The sequence below is a fragment of the Kogia breviceps genome, chromosome 3 (genome assembly GCF_026419965.1).
Source record: "Kogia breviceps isolate mKogBre1 chromosome 3, mKogBre1 haplotype 1, whole genome shotgun sequence".
Lineage (NCBI taxonomy): Eukaryota > Metazoa > Chordata > Mammalia > Artiodactyla > Physeteridae > Kogia > Kogia breviceps.
In genome coordinates, this window is record NC_081312.1 from 50,294,902 (window position 1) to 50,311,559 (window position 16,658).

The 16,658-nt window shown below is 35.0% G+C and overlaps 1 protein-coding gene across 2 annotated transcripts in view; it reads left to right on the plus strand.

Annotated features, from left to right (window-relative positions):
• Nucleotides 1–16,658, plus strand: part of MAP4K5 (mitogen-activated protein kinase kinase kinase kinase 5) — a 147,236-nt gene that overhangs the window by 67,992 nt on the left and 62,586 nt on the right. For both annotated transcript variants that reach the window (XR_010839564.1, XM_059057085.2), the window contains exons 7-13: nt 971–1,018; nt 1,403–1,445; nt 2,226–2,298; nt 5,782–5,913; nt 7,820–7,882; nt 9,872–9,953; nt 11,111–11,227. Coding sequence is in view for 1 of the 2 variants with exons in the window: in XM_059057085.2 (XP_058913068.1) it covers nt 971–1,018; nt 1,403–1,445; nt 2,226–2,298; nt 5,782–5,913; nt 7,820–7,882; nt 9,872–9,953; nt 11,111–11,227 (558 nt within the window). In the remaining variant the exon portion in view is untranslated. The remainder of the gene's footprint in view (nt 1–970; nt 1,019–1,402; nt 1,446–2,225; nt 2,299–5,781; nt 5,914–7,819; nt 7,883–9,871; nt 9,954–11,110; nt 11,228–16,658) is intronic.

Sequence of the window (16,658 nt, forward strand, 5' to 3'; positions counted from 1 at the left end):
ATAAAGAACTCTCAAAACTCAATAATAGGAAAACAACCACCAAATAAACAAATGGACAAAGGATTTAAATAGATGCTTCACCAAAGAAGCTATATAGATGGCAAATAAGGTCATGGAAAAGATGCTCAATATCATTAGTTATTAGAAAAGTGTGAATTAAAACTACAATGAGATACCACTACACACCAGTTAGAATGGCTAAAATTAAAAAGACTGACTTTTGGAAGGTTGGTGAGAATGTAGATTAAGTGGAACTCTCATACACTTCTAGTTTCAGTGTAAAACGGTACAGCTGCTTTGGAAGACAGTTTGGCAGTTGCCTAAAAGTTTAAACGTGTACCACCATCTGATCCAGCCATTATACTCCTAGGTATTTACCCAAGAGGGAAAAGTCATACAAATACTTGACATAAATCTTCAAAGCATGTCTATATAAAATAGCCAAAAGCTGGAAACAACCCAGCAACCCAAATGTCTATCAACAGGTGAATAAATAAACAAATTCTGTACTATCTGTACAGTGGAATGCTGCTCAGTAATAAAAAGAATGAAATATTGATAACATATTAATAAGGAATGTCATATTAATTATTGTGAATGAAAGAAGCCAGATAAAAAAGAATATACTGTATGATTCCATTTACATAAAACTCTAGAATCTAAATTTTGGAAGTATTTATAGCAACAAAGTATATCAGTGTTTATGTGTGGGAGGAACTTTCGGGAGTGATGAATATGTTCATTATCTTGATTGTGGTGATGGGTGTTAGAATAAAATATTTCTGATTTTTATCAGAAAATGAATTCAAAAGTCTTAAAATACAGTAAACATTGATTAATAAGAAACACATCTAGGTTTTTTTCCCCTGAAATAAAAGACATTCTAGTTTTTCTTCAATAAGATCTTGAAGTAGAAATTTAGATGTGAAGTTTGTAGTTTTGCTAATGCATACTTTTTTTTTAACTTCAGGGTCTTGCCTATTTGCATACTAAAGGCAAAATGCATAGAGATATCAAGGTAAGTTTATTTAACTCAATTTAAACTCAATACGTTTAAGACTCAAAGGCATAGAGAACAGACCTGTGGTTGCCTAGGGGGAGGGGGTGGGGGAGGGGAGGACTGGGAGTTTGGGATTAGCAGATGCAAACTATTATAATAGGATGGATAAACAAGGTTCTTCTGTATAGCACAGGGAACTATATTCAATATCCTAAGATAAACCATAATGGAAAAGAATATTTTTAAAAAAGAATGTCTCTATGTGTATAACTGAGTCACTCTGCTGTACAGCAGCAGAGTGACTTCAATAAAAGAATAATAAATTCAATATGTTTAAATTGATAATTTTATTGAAAGGAATTTTATGATGCTAATTTAATGGTATTTGTATTTTTGTTTTAGGGTGCAAATATTTTATTGACAGATCATGGTGATGTAAAATTAGGTATGTTATTTCAAATTCCTAAAATTTTTTTTCAAAAAATTTTAGTACAATTTTAAATGAGAATAACATTATACAAATTTAATATTCACATGAAGAGCCACAATAATGTTCATCTTTTGACCCAGTAATTTTACTTTATTCAGTTTAAGGAAGTTAATCCTAAAGATAAAAAATCCATATTTGCTAAAGTATTAATCATAACATTATTTATAATAGGGAAAAAATGGAAACATAGATCTAACAGTAGAAAAACTGTTAAACTGTGATAAATCAACTTATGGAACATTATTCAGTCATCAAAATTAATAGTTAAGAAGAATAAGAGTAAAATCCCCTAATGTGTTAAATGACAAAAATGAACTATGTGAGTCTTTAGTTTTTTACAACCATGTTTAATAGCAATAAAAGAAGTTTATACATAGAAAAAGGGACTTTTAAAAATAGCACCAAAATTCTAACCTGGTTGTGTTAGAATGAAAGCAATCCAGGTGGGTTTTTTTTTTTTTCCAACTTAACTCAAGGTACTTGTAATGGAAATTTTTTTATTATGTGTGTTCTTAATAAAGTATGTTTTCATTCTAATAAAGTACCAGTAAGTTATTTTCTTTTAATGATTATGTTTTGAACTAAGCAAGAAGAGATTTAGGTATTCAATATATATACATTTCTTTAGTATTACTATCTGAATTATTAATAGTGGCATCCCTGAGTGTAAAATATAGAAATGGTGGTGGTTTTATTGAAAACCAAAATTTTCTGTTCTGTTTTTATCCCCACCAGCTGACTTCGGTGTGGCTGCAAAAATAACAGCTACCATTGCCAAGAGAAAATCTTTCATTGGCACCCCTTATTGGTAAGATATTATTATAATTGAATTTTGTGCATTTTTATTTCTTCAAGGTTAGTGATCAGCATTGTTGCTTAGTAATACAATTCATACTTGACTGGAGTCTGGAGACGTGCATGCGCCTTGACACTATCATAGGTCTGATTGGGTTAGGGAATTTTGATACTCATTTCCATTGTCCAGCTTTCCCTGTGTTCAAGTGCTAATAATTCCTGCTGTCCCTCGGATGCTGTGTTGAGAGGACTCATAGGTAGGAGATTTTCAAAAGAAACTTGTATTACAATCTTTTGTCATTTTATTACCCTTTCTTTGGTATTGCTTCTGTTTTAATCTAGGACTTCACTTTCTTGTTAAAACTCATGCATCCTACACTACCATTAGTCCTCACCAGCCACCCTACTTCTAATGCATCCTACCAATTACTAACAAAATAATCTTTCTAAAATGAAGTTAGATAATGCTTTCATTAATGAAGTTAGATAATTGAAATATAATAAAAAGCCTAGTAATAAACCTTAATGTGTAAAATAATTTAATGAGTATTATATAAAGTGACATTTAAAGTTTATGTGAAAGATTGGATTCTTTAATATACAGTGCTTGGATAATTTATTATTTGGAAAGAATTTTAAAGTAGCTCCATACTTCATACCTAATGCCAAAACAAATTGTAGATGGAACCTCAAAGAGTTATTGATCAGGGATGATATTTACACTAGATTTGATGTGTTCAGTCTTTTTATCTCATTAGCAAGTTTTTATATAAAGGTTTTTTGTTTCGTTTTTTTGGGGCTGCGTTGGGTCTTTGTTGCTGCGCGTGGGCTTTCTCTAGTTGTGGCAAGCTGGGGCTACCCTTCATTGCGGTGCATGGGCTTCTCATTGCTGTGGCTTCTCTTGTTGCGGAGCACGGGCTCTAGGCACACGCACTTCAGTAGTTGTAGCATGCGGGCTCAGTAGTTGTGGCTCGTTGGCTCTCGAGTGCAGGCTCAGTAGTTGGGGCGCACATGGTCAGTTGCTTCGCGGCATGTGGGATCTCCCTGGACCAGGGCTCGCACCCGTGTCCCCTGCATTGGCAGGCGGACTCTTAACCACTATGCCAATCAGGGAAGCCCTATATAAAGTTTTAAAACTCACATTGCTAATACTTTTTCTTTAAAAATAAAATTCACAAATTATACAATAAAAATCCTCACTTTGATTTTCAAAAGTTGTGGATGGAAATAGTTAAATATAAAGATGAAACCAAAAGAACTGTCAGTGACTGACTGCTTCAAGAGTTGAGTAAGCCTTTCTTGGCATAAAAGTATAAAACATTGCTAGATTTGTTTGATAGATTTAACTGCATGAAAATTTAAAGCTTCTATATGTCTACCAGCTTAAACAAAAGTAAAAGGCAAGTAACAAATCAAGAAATAAAATATGACAAATTAGGTTTTAATATCGTTAATATGTAAGTTCTTAACAATTATTCAATAAAAAGAATGTTTCTGCTAATTAGAAGCAGCTATTAAAATATATGAAATCTCATAAAATATGAACATTGTTTCCCCAGTGATGACCAAAACTGTACATTAAATAAACAATGATATTCTTTTCTATCAAATTTAAAAATATTTGGAATCATGGGTAATACCTATGACTATCACTAAATATTTGACAGTGAAAGTGGAAGTTAGAACAGTTTTGAAGGATAATTTGGCAGTAATGTTTTTCAAAAACCTTAAGCAATGTTTATGTTCTTTAGTCTCAATTCTGCTTGTAGTAATTTATCAGAGAGGCAAAAATTGATATATGAAAAGCTTTATCACATTACTTTAATAATGAAAAATTGAGAGAAAGTATGCATATGTAACAGGATTAAAAGGAAATTATGTACAGTCATTCAAGTCAATGGGATAAGTTGCTGATATTAAAAATCATGTTGTAAAAGGTGAATGGTCAGTGGATAGGCTCATGACTGTTGATCACAGTCCTGGTCAATTTGGTGCTCAGTTAGCCACCACTGATTGTAGTGGGCACAGGAGATGAAATCTATATGTTTTCTCTGGATTCCAGCTCAACTTCCTTACTCTGTGAAACTTGGCTTTAATCATCTTGTTCCATGGTGATCATTTTCTTCTCTTTAATCCTATACCCATTATTATGTATGTAGTACTTGCATGTAGCATGTACATCTACATGTTGCATTTTTGGTATAGGTGTTTTATATCCTTAACCACACTTAAGTTGAGAGACATTGTGTTATATAAGTTTGTGTAACCTAAGTGCACATAAAAACAACTTCTACCTTGTGGATATTCAACATAAATAAAAAATAATTTAAAAATTATAAACATTCAAAAAATAAGAGTATTTCCCCTGAGCAATATCATCTATGCTTTATAACTTCAGATGCCATCATTATACACCATTGACTCCCAAATAGATAACTCCAACTCAGCTACTCAGTTGACCTTCAGTCTTATATATACTCAACAGTTGTTTGATAATAGCACTACTTCAGTATCCACAAGCATTTTATACTCAAATCAATCTCTTCAGTCAGCCCCTTTCATTCTATGCCCCCTGCCACTGCCTTTGAAAAGTCCTTTATTTTTCCCTTGTGTTTTTCAGATAGTCTTCTAACTGATCTACCTGATTCTGGTTTCACCTCTTCTCACACTGTCCTTCATGTTGCCATGAGTTTTATATCATAATTAAATCTTTCATTTTTACAGTAAAGTCTAAACTTCCTTATATAATCAGTAGACCATTCATTATCTAGCCTCTGTCTCTGAGGTTTATTTTCCGAATACGTTCTAGACCCTCTCAAACTGTGATGAATGACCTTATTTTATTTTTTTTTCATTTTCTGTCCATCACAGACTAACACATTTATAAAATAAATGAAAAATAAACTACTAAAAAAATGATCATTTATCTGGATGAGAATACCTACTCTCAGTTTCTGCACTTATCACAGACTGATAACAAGCTGTTTATGGCCCTATACCTGTCTGTAGATCATATATTGAGTAGCACTGTCCTATCACCTTTCCAGGTGTTCTGTGCTCTCCTGTCCCCCTGCATTTGTACTTGTTTCCTCTGACTAAAATGTCCAGGTTCCTCAAGCCCCCTTAGCTCCCTACTAATTCATTCTATAAATCTCTCCTCCTTTGGGAGCCTTTCTCTGATCTTCACGGAGATTTAGGTGTTCTTTTTCTTTTCCTATGTTATAAAACAAGATTCACAAAACAAACTAAAGTAAGACAACACAGTTTTTCCTCAGAGCAGCAGTATTCAGAGAAGATACAAGATTTTTAAATAATAAGTTTTAAAGAGTGTGTGTATATATGTGGTCTTATATTGTCTTTTCTAGTAAAGTTTCTTCTTTTCTAGTAAATGCCTCTCAGCCTCTTTCCCTCCAAGAAGTCTAGTGAATATAACAAAAAACAGATTTCATATCATTTTTTAAAAATAAAAGTGTTATTATTAATTGATTCCTTCTAGGATGGCCCCAGAAGTTGCAGCAGTAGAAAAGAATGGTGGCTACAACCAACTCTGTGATATCTGGGCAGTAGGAATAACAGCAATTGAACTTGGAGAACTTCAGCCACCTATGTTTGATCTTCATCCCATGAGGTGTTCTCAGTATTTACAATTATGCAGTTACTAGTAAGGTCTTCAGGGAGAGTGAAATACTCATAACTTGGGTATTCCAAGCTCAATTTAAAGTATGTTGAAATAGTGAAAGTGTTCTGAGGGACTTAGGGATAATCTCATCTAAAACCTGATCTCTCTTGTATTGCTACTTCTAAGACAACATAGAGTGAATCATCTATACTGTCTGAAGCGTAAAACAAATTTCCTTTAAAAATCATACTAGGATATAGCAGTTATCATTAGGAAAGTCTTTTTAAGTCTTTGTTTTTTCTTCTATTAATTAAAAATAGGGTTTTTTTTGTCCTAAGTGGATCTATAAACAGATGATAGAATGCAAATTAGCATTTTTTTCTATTCTCATTTGATTTTGTTTCTTTTTACTTTGTCTAGGGTTAAGGAGCAGGTAGATGCTTAATATAATCATTTATATTTTAGAGTATATTATCTCAGAAAAAAATATTTGAGAGACTGTGAAGGGGTTTTTAATATTTTGAAGGAAAAAATAAATTGGGCTAAAATGTAAACTTTTAATGTAAATAGTATAAAGTTAAAAAGAAAATCAACAAAATAGAGAGAGTATTCTGCTAACATATGACAGACAGCAGATTACTATATATTACGTAGATAACTCATTCAAAGACTCTAAGAGGAAAAGATAAATTGTTTATGAGCAAGTACCAGATACTAAAGAAACATGGAAAACTATTTAACCTTACAAGTACCTAAAGATATATAAGTTAAAAGATATCTGCTTTTAGCTGAAATGCTGTTAAGTACAGGCCTTTAGGAAAATAATTTAGATGTTATTTGTTATGGGCAATAAAAATATTCCACTGATTCCACTATTGGGAACGTTATACTTAGGAAATAATTCAAGAAAAGAAAAAGCTAAGAATTATTCATTTAGGGATTACAGGGAAAAATCTAAATGTCCATTCGTTGGTGAATTGTTAAGCAAGTTATTTAGCAATTAAAGGCAGCTAATATATATATATATAAATATAAACCAAAGCAACATGGAAAATTGATTATTAGTGAAAAAAGCAGAACATCATATTACCTATTATAATTATAATAATTTAGTAATTGGTTAATATTTAGATAAAGACTGAAAAGAAAAGCATTTTAAATAATGTCTTTAGGTGGGAGGAATCAGACTTTTTTTCTTTTAAGGTTTTCCTTTATATATGTATCATTTAATTTTTAAAAAGAGAAAATATCTTTGATATTTAAAACAAAAGACTAAGGAGTTTACTTGGAAATATGGGGTTTTGTAGGAAATATTGAAATAAAACTTCCTTCTTAAATCCTCCATCCATCAGCCCCATAGTCCATTAAAAAAATTGGTCAAAGGTAAATCCATCGAGAAGGAAAGTCTTCTTGTAGGTTAATTTCTGTATCATTCATAACAAGAGAATGTGGAAAATTATTGTCCAAAAGGGGACAGACTAGGAAGTGGGTATAATTTGCCTATTCACCCAAAATAATTGTAGAGGCTAATCTTTGGTTAAACATACAACCTAATGTTAGAATAGCATATCATCTCTGTGTGTTACAGAATGATACACAATTATATAGACTTGTGCTTAAGATATAACAGTAGTTATATATGTAATGGTATGGTAATAAAAACCTTCTCAAACATTTGATGCTTTACCATGTGAATTAAGAGCTTGTTGGAAACTTAAAAATCCTCTCTGTAACCAGGAGAAATTTTTCATAGGGTATCCAAAATATAAAATATTAATTTCCATATTCCATATCAGTTGTCATGAGTGCCTACATATGTAGTAATCTTGCATAAATTCATTATAGAATATTCTGATTATTAAATGTAATAATAAAAGTATTTTGTATCGCTCTTTAACTGAAGTTTTTATTCCAGGGCCCTCTTCTTAATGTCAAAAAGTAATTTTCAGCCTCCGAAACTAAAGGACAAAACAAAATGGTGAGTTATAGAATATATATAGATTTATAGCATTTTATGGCTGAAAGGGACAGAGGTTCAGTTCCCTTATTTTAAAAGTGGTGAAACTGAAACCCAGAGGCATTAAACAGTTTCCCTGAAGTTACACATCTAATTTACTTGCAGAGCTATTGCAAGGATCTAGGTTTATTTTCTGGTCAGTGTTCCTTTATAATGTACTTCTCTCATAAAACTCTGAGCATTTTATTAGTTTTTGGCAGCTTGAATAGGAGGTGTGGTGAGGAAATGATTTGAAATGAATATATTAAGATTTTGGAGATTCATATTTTGCCCTGTATTCCTTTACTTCCATTAATTACATGTTGACTTCCATGAGAAGTAATAGGAGGAGGTTTCCCAGATACAGTGACATTTAAGATCAATCCCTACTGGCTTTTCTCTACTTCTTTCCCTAACATTCAAAAGGTTATTACTTATTTGCATCCTAATCTTTTGTTCTCATACAAAGTAAAGCAGTTTGCCTGTTATAGTCCGTAAGGACGTCTTCAATTAGATGGGAAAAACTGAAAATTGTTTTCTGGTAATGTCTTTCCATACATTTAATAAAAGAAACTGTGGAAATAAAAGTTTCCAAATTCTTAAATTCAGTAATTCTTCATCTAGAGGGAGATCTTGGGAAATCCGTGAGCCCCCAGAATTCTTTATGTGTATTCATTTTTTCTGGGGAGACAGTCCATATCTTATTTCCAATTCTAAGAGGCCTGTCCCCAGTACAAGTTCTAAACCACTTTTTTATGTTTATTAGCCTGTCTGTATGTACATAGTATTATTTAGGAGCCAGGCCACTCTGGGGATAATGCCAGGAATGAAAGGCAAATCACACTGTAGAAGTAAAGGAGTTTATATCCTTCTGCTAGCTGTATTCCTTTGTATTGATGTGGGTTTCTTCCTATTCGTTGTTAGCCTAAGTTCCTAAACAGCTGGAACTGGAGGACTTTGTGGCAGGAATGACTGAATATTCATTCAGGAATGAATGACTGTTAGCTAAAACAGCTGCATTCGTAGTCAGATTCCAGAACAGTCATTACCATTGGAGTACCTTTGCCAGTCTCAGGTACCTTCTCACTCCATGATATGTGTGCCACAAGCTACCAAATGTAATGTAGTGATTTGATTTCTCTGAAGAGAGCTGCTGTGTTGTTGCTGTCATTGGTAATGATTAAGGTTATTCTCTTTGGTTCTTGCGCAGTCTCTCCTCCAGTGGAATCTCGGCAGTACCTCTCTTAGTCTTTAGTTCATAATCAAAATATGATGCCCTTAATTAATTAATTAATTTTTTGGCTGCTCAGCTTGCGGGATCTTCGTTTCCCGACCAGGGATCAAACCCGGGCCCATGGTAGTGAAAGCGCCAAGTGCTAACCACTGGACCACCAGGGAATTCCCACATTCCTTTAATTTATATCTTCTTCCTTTCCCCATTTCATCAATACAGGTAGCAGGAAAACTCATCTGTTCACAAAGATCGCTCCCTCTTCTTTGACCATGTTCCTGAGAAATTCAGTGACTTTTTAAGGGTTTAAACAGTCTCTTACATTACTCACCCTACCTCATGCCACTCAACAACTTGGATATAACAAAACATTTACATACTGTATAAATTAGGCAATGAGAAAAGGTCATTTTGACTTCTAAGTGGTACCTAGAACACAAGGTTATAAACCTTATGGATGACACACCTACCCATTTCTAGTTTTTAGTGTATGTTTTAGAGATTATATATTAGTGTTCTGTTAACTTATTGCATTTTACTTAAGAGATGAAGCTGGTATATTCTCCAAGGAATATACTGTGCTTTGGGTTTAGTTTTTTGGCTTATATAGAGCTAAGAGGCCAAAGAAAAAATATCACGTGTTTCAGTCTTTCTAACTGCTTGTAAGTTAATTTTATTTAGTAACACCAAAGAACTAATATTAGTGAAATATTTCTGTACGTGTCTCTTTTTATTTGAAGGTCATCAACATTCCATAATTTTGTCAAAATAGCACTAACCAAAAACCCCAAAAAAAGACCAACCGCTGAAAGACTTCTGACTGTAAGTCATTGAACTTATAGGAGTATTTTCTGTAGTCATGCAGTACTTAGACATATCACTGGAACAATAGTATTTAGATTTTTAATATAAAAATGTTAGTGATCTCTTACAGCAGGGGTCAGCAAACATTCTGTAATGAGCCAAATAGTATATATATTTTAGGCTTTGTGGGCCATACAGTCTCTGCTGCATCTCCTCAGTTTTGCCGTGGTAGCAGAAAAGCAGCCATAGACAGTATACATGAAGGGTATGGCTTTAACACCCAATGAAGCTTTATTTACAGAAGGAGACAGTGCACCAGGTTTTGCCCATGGACGGTAGTTTGCCAACCCCTGCCTTGGAGAAAACTCTTAAAAATGTTGCTTCATCTAAAATTAATTGCTTTAGCCACATAGTTTGGGGAGACCAGCTTGGTGCTTTGTGTCCACTTAGAGGGGTGGGATAGGGAGTGTGGGAGGGAGACGCAAGATGGAGGAGATATGGGAATATATGTATATGTATAGCAGAATCACTTTGTTGTACAGCAGAATCTAACATACCATTGTAAAACAATTATACTCTAATAAAGATGTTTAAAAAATAAATAAAATTAATTGCTTTTCTTGGCTTCTTATGTAAATTTTTAGAATGCTCTTATGTGTGCATGTCTTTATAAAATACTTTTATATTAGAAAAAGTTGATTATAACAATCTAAGAAAACTTTATTTAAATGTTATAAAATCTAATTATGTATCTTTCTATATTAACATAATTTTATTGAATTAAATATATGCAAATATAGATGCTTTTTTCTTATTGTGATATGGACTGTACCTCAGTATTAATTTGCATATTATTATAATGACATGCATAATAAATATCACTGTTATAGCCAAGGTTGTAATTTGACAACCTAACATGGATTGGTTAACTTTAAATAGAGAAATTATTCATGTTATAAATTTACCTCACAATGGTTCTTTAACTTTATAATATATAATTATGAATGCTCTGATTAATATTTTTACTGATACATTCTCTAACTTATTTGCATTAGTAGGCTTCCATATGCTTGTCTCTGATAGTTACTGAATAGAAAAGAACAAATAGCAATTTCTATGAGCCATAGATATAAAAGCATACTCATGAAGTTTTGTTTTGTTTTGTTTTTATGTAGCATACATTTGTAGGACAGCCAGGTCTCTCTAGGGCCCTAGCAGTTGAACTGTTGGACAAAGTGAATAATCCAGACAACCATGCACATTACCCTGAAGGAGATGATGATGACTTTGAGGTAAGGAATGCTTGCAGTCTAATATTTGAAAATAAATGTTTAATGTGGCCTTAGACTTTGTGGTTTTTTTTTTTTTTTTTTTTTTTTTTTTTAATTTTGTGTGGTACGCGGGCCTCTCACTGCTGTGGCCTCTCCCGCCGCGGAGCACAGGCTCCGGAAGCGCAGGCCCAGCGGCCATGGCTCACGGGCCCAGCCGCTCCTCCGCACGTGGGGTCTTCCCGGACCGGGGCACGAACCCGCGTCCCCTGCATCGGCAGGCGGACTCTCAACCACTGCGCCACCAGGGAAACCAAGACTTTGTTTTTTAATTCACTCTTTTAAGTTAGTTAAAAGATTTAGTAACAAAGATTAATTAGCAATGTAAACTACACTTGTCCTCATAATTACCAATTGATACTTTTCTTAATCCTTGTTTTGGGAAGGAACTAGGATTACTGTTCTTAGCACTATAACATTTTGTTTTCTTAGTTGGTTTGCTTAAAGTTATCAAGAGGTATCTACAATTAGAATCACATCTGTGCCTTTTTCCTCCCGAAATCCACAAGTGTTTCCTCCCTAGACCTCAGCTTCTGTAGTGAGAGTTTGATCTTTTCCGAGACAATACAGGTTTTAGGAGCATTGCTTTGCACTAGGAGAACAAAAGTTTAGCCAGAGCACATGTACATATTATTTTTCACAAAAGAGACTCCCTAGAAATCCATGTGGTCATTTTTTTTTAGTTTCTCTGTTAACACAGATCATAAACAGAACACAAATCATTTTTTTAAATTAAGCTGAGGTTCCCATAGAAAAAGCTATATTTTCTACTACTTATTCAAAACTATTATTTCTTATATAATTACATATAGAGCTATTCATAACTATGCTTGTCTTCTCTGAAAATATGTAGAATTATTTTGAATATATTTAACAACACGACTTGTAAATCAGGAATGAGGGACTTCCTGCCCATTGTCGGGTACCTGTTTATGCTTCTCTATATAGCATAAATGTATTTTTTCACTGGTATCTCTTTTTCTCTTTTATGATTCCTTTTTATTTCTGTCTCTTCATTTCTCTTTATGCCTTTATATCCCTTTATACCTCTGTCTTCAGTTCTGGTAAGACTATAGGACTAAACTTTATGTGTTAATATTTATTGAAGGAAATTTTCTACTTCAGGTATTTAAGTTTCAGATTACATCGTATAAGTGTCATGATAACTACTAACACTCATTGGGTAGTCTTTGTGTACCAAGTGTTAGGCTAAATAATTTCCATGTTAACTCATCTAATACTCAAAACAGTCCTTGGCAATATGTACTTATTACTATCCCCATTTTACAAATAAGAAATGAAGGAGAAAGAATAGAAGTAATTTCATTTGCCTGAGATCATATGCCTAGCAAGTAGTGGAACCAGGATTTGGATCCAGGCAAACTGACTTTAGAACCTACTCTTAGTTAATATACCATCATTTCTATATATGTACTTAATAGAAATAGTCATTAAACAGTCTTTGTAAATTAATCATTGTCTAGTATATAACATAGTCTCATCATGTCGTAAGGTACCCAGTGAATATTTTATTGAATGTTAAGTGAACGTTAATTGAAAATATTAAATAAACCAGCCATACATAGATTTTTTTTACTTAAACCATCATTTGCAGACTTGCAATAATTAATAATAAGATTTTAATCTCTTAACTCAAAGTTGTTCAAATTGTTTTAGTTTAAATGAAGCATTAGATATTACTGATTCCTCAATTAGTGTTTCACTGGTTATGTAAATAACCAAACTCCTCTTTCATTCCCCACACAATTTTGCCAGGCTTCCTAAATCCACTCTTACCTTTGGAATTCTCTGTTTCTGTTTAATGATATCCCATAGTTTTTAGTCCTTGAAATGCAAAACCTTGTTTCAGGCAGTTGGAGACACACTAGTAGATGAGATTGACATGATCCCAATCTTCAAAGAACTTACAGGGGGGCTTCCCTGGTGGCACAGTGGTTGAGAATCTGCCTGCCAATGCAGGGGACACGGGTTCGAGCCCTGGTCTGGGAAGATCCCACATGCCGTGGAGCAACTAGGCCCGTGAGCCACAACTACTGAGCCTGTGTGTCTGGAGCCTGTGCTCTGCAACGGAAGAGGCCACAACAGTGAGAGGCCCGTGCACTGCGATGAAGAGTAGCCCCTGCTCTCCGCAACTAGAGAAAGCCCTCGCACAGAAACGAAGACCCAACACGCCCCCAAATAAATTAATTAATAAAAAAAAAAAAAAGAACTTACAGAATGGTCTCAGAGGAAACTTAGAAATACCAACAAATAATTTACAAGTGTCATAACTGTTACAAAATGGGAAAGACAGGGTGCTATGCAGGCATATTTTAGGGAGAGGAAAGGACTCACTGTAGAAGCAATATGTAAGATGAAAGCCTGAAGGATAAATAGTAATTAAAAGAAAAGACCAGTCAGAAGTGTTCTGAGCAAAAGGAATAATAGCATGTTTGAAAGCCCTAGTGATAAGAGAGAGTGTGGTGTACTTGAGGAATTAAAGAAAAGTTAGTCTGTTAGAGCAGAAAACAAGGAATTTGGTGGGAGATGAGGTCACAAAGCTAGACATTTCAAATGAAAAAAATTGGGGGCTTTAAGGGCAGTAGAAACCATTAAAGGGTAAGGGAGTGATGTAATCAGATGTGCATTTTCTTTCTTTAAAGATCTCTGACTTCAGAGTGGTGTTTTCATTCCTAAAGTCCTCTTAAGAGACTGTTGAAGTTATCCAGGATAGAGATACTGATGTTTTGTAATAGGATGGTAGGGAAAGGATGGAAGAAGTGAACTAATTAAAGGATTATATGAGAGAGTTGGTGATTGGTTGTAGAAATAGGGAGGGGCATGATAAAAGGGTTACTCCCAGATTTTGACTTGAACAGCTGGGTGGATATAAAAGTGCCACTTGTTGAGATAGAAATACTAAAGATCAGATTTGGGAAGAAAGGTGAGTTCAGTTTTGTATATGGTAATTTTAATGTTGCACCAGATTTCCAAATGGAGAAGTCTTATTAGGAGTTAGATATGTGGTTATAGTTTGGGGAGAAAAGTTTGGACTAGAGATATAAATTTGAGAGTTATTAGATATAATGGTTGTAGTTGATACCTTAAAGAGTAAATGTGATCATCCAAGGGTAGCATGTAGAATGAGAAGAAGGCCTAGGACAGCTTTTGGGGGAAATTTCTCCCCCAAATTAAAAAATCTGGTACCCTAAGAGGAATGGCAAAGGAGTAATAAAGAACATTAAAAGACAGTAGGAAAGTTTCAACAAGAATACTGCCTAGAAGTTACATTAAAGAAATCTTTGGATTTAGGTGTTGGTGTTTGATTATTTTAAAGGGATAATTTAGGGACTTCCCTGGTGGTCCAGTGGTTAATAATACACCTTCCAATGTGGGGGACGTGGGTTCAATCCCTGGTCAGGGAACTAAGATCCCACATGCCGCAAGGCAACTAAGCCCTCATGCCACAACTGCTGAACCTGTGCGCTTTAGAGCCCGTGTGCCACAACTAAAGAACCTGTGTGCTCTGGAGCCTGGGCACCACAACTAGATAGAAGCCTGAGTGCTGCAACGAAAGAATGTGCGTGCTGCAATGAAGATCCGGCGTGCTGCAACTAAGACCCAACGCAGCCAAATAAATAAATAAATATTTTTTAAAAAGAATATAAAAATACTAGAGGTGAAGCTAGGTTGGAATGGTTTGAAAAATAAATTTATTTATGAAATTTAGTTGTGAAAGATAGATTTATTTATGAAATTTAATTGTGAATGAGGGATAAGATAGAGCAATAGTTGGAGGAAAATGAGTTGACAGTGGATTTGTCTTCTGTCTCTCTATTTTTTTGCTATTGATTGATTTTTTTTTTATATGGGGCAGAAAAGTTTAAACAGGATGCTTATGAAAAGGATCCAATAGTTAGAGACAGAAGAGTCAAGAAGCAAGGTGAATAGGCAAAGTCCTTGAAAAGGAAGGAGAAGGTGAGATCTAGATTATAATGAGGGACTTGATCTTAAAGAAACACTTTTTGAAAGACTTTCTTGGGAAATGTGGCATAGATGGTGCCTTGAAGACCTTGAGCTCACCTCCTCCAGTGGCCACACCAAATTTCAACTATCTATGAGAATGACCTGAAGACTAGCATAAAAGACTTTCCACAACTGAAGACATAAATAAGGAACCACAGTGAGATGGGTAGGAGAGGTGGAGACATGGTATAGTCAAGACCCACCTCCCTGGGTAGGTGACCCACAAACAGGAGGATAATTACAATTGCAGATGTTCTCCCCAAGGAGCAAAGCATCTGAGCCCTGTATTAGGCTTCCCAGCTGAGGGGTCCTGCACTGGGAACATGGCCCCCAAAACATCTGGCTTTGAAGGCCATCCTGGGCTTGCATACAAAAGAGCCAGAAGGCTGTAGGAAACAGAGACTCTGCTCTTGTGGGGCATGTGCAAAATCTCACATAGTCCAAATCCTAGCACAGAGCCAGTAATTTGAAAGGAACCAACTTGCTGATCTTGCAGAACCTCTTGGGGCAGCAGGAGACAACTGGTAGTCCCCCTAAAGATATAGATGCTGGCAACAGCTGTATTGGGGAGTTTCTTCTACCACTAGGACATCAATGCTGACAAGCACCATTTTGGAGTCCTCCTGCTACCCTATTAGTGCTGGGGGCTTATCTGCCCACCAGTGTGCTGGCACCAACCCCGAGCTTTCCTGGTCCCCATAGCTAGCTGCCTTTGAACCTGGCCCTGCCCACCAGGAAACCAGCACCAGCCCTGGGACCCTGCACCAGTAAGGTCCTAGCAACCAACTAGGCCAGAGGCCATGCCTACCCACCAGCACACCCACAGTGGTCAGCCTTGCCACAATAGAAGGACCCACAGCCCACATAGGGGGCATGCCTGGAGCATATTGCTTTGCTGCCCAGAGGGGTGTGCTACTGCGTCCCATAGGATGTCTTACATAAGGCCACTCCTCCCAAATTCAGGAAACATAGCTGATCTACCTAATACTTACAAATAAATACAGAGAACTAGGCAAACAAAGGCAGAGGACTATGTTCCAAACAAAGGAACAAGATAAAACCTCACAAGAAAAATTAAACAAAGAGAAGATACACAGTCTACTGATAAAGAGTTTAAGGTAATAATCGTAAAGATGCTCAATGAACGCAGGAGAGAGATGGAAGAACACAGTAAGAATTTTAATAAAGAGTTAGAAAATATAAAGGAGAACCAAACAGAGCTGAAGAATACAATAGCTGAAATTAAAAACACACTAGAAAGAAATAATAATAGGTTTGGTTATATAGAGGAATGGATCAGTGAACTGGAAGACTGAGTAGTGGAAATCACCTAAGCTGAAGAGGAAAAAGAGAAAAGAATTTTTTTAAC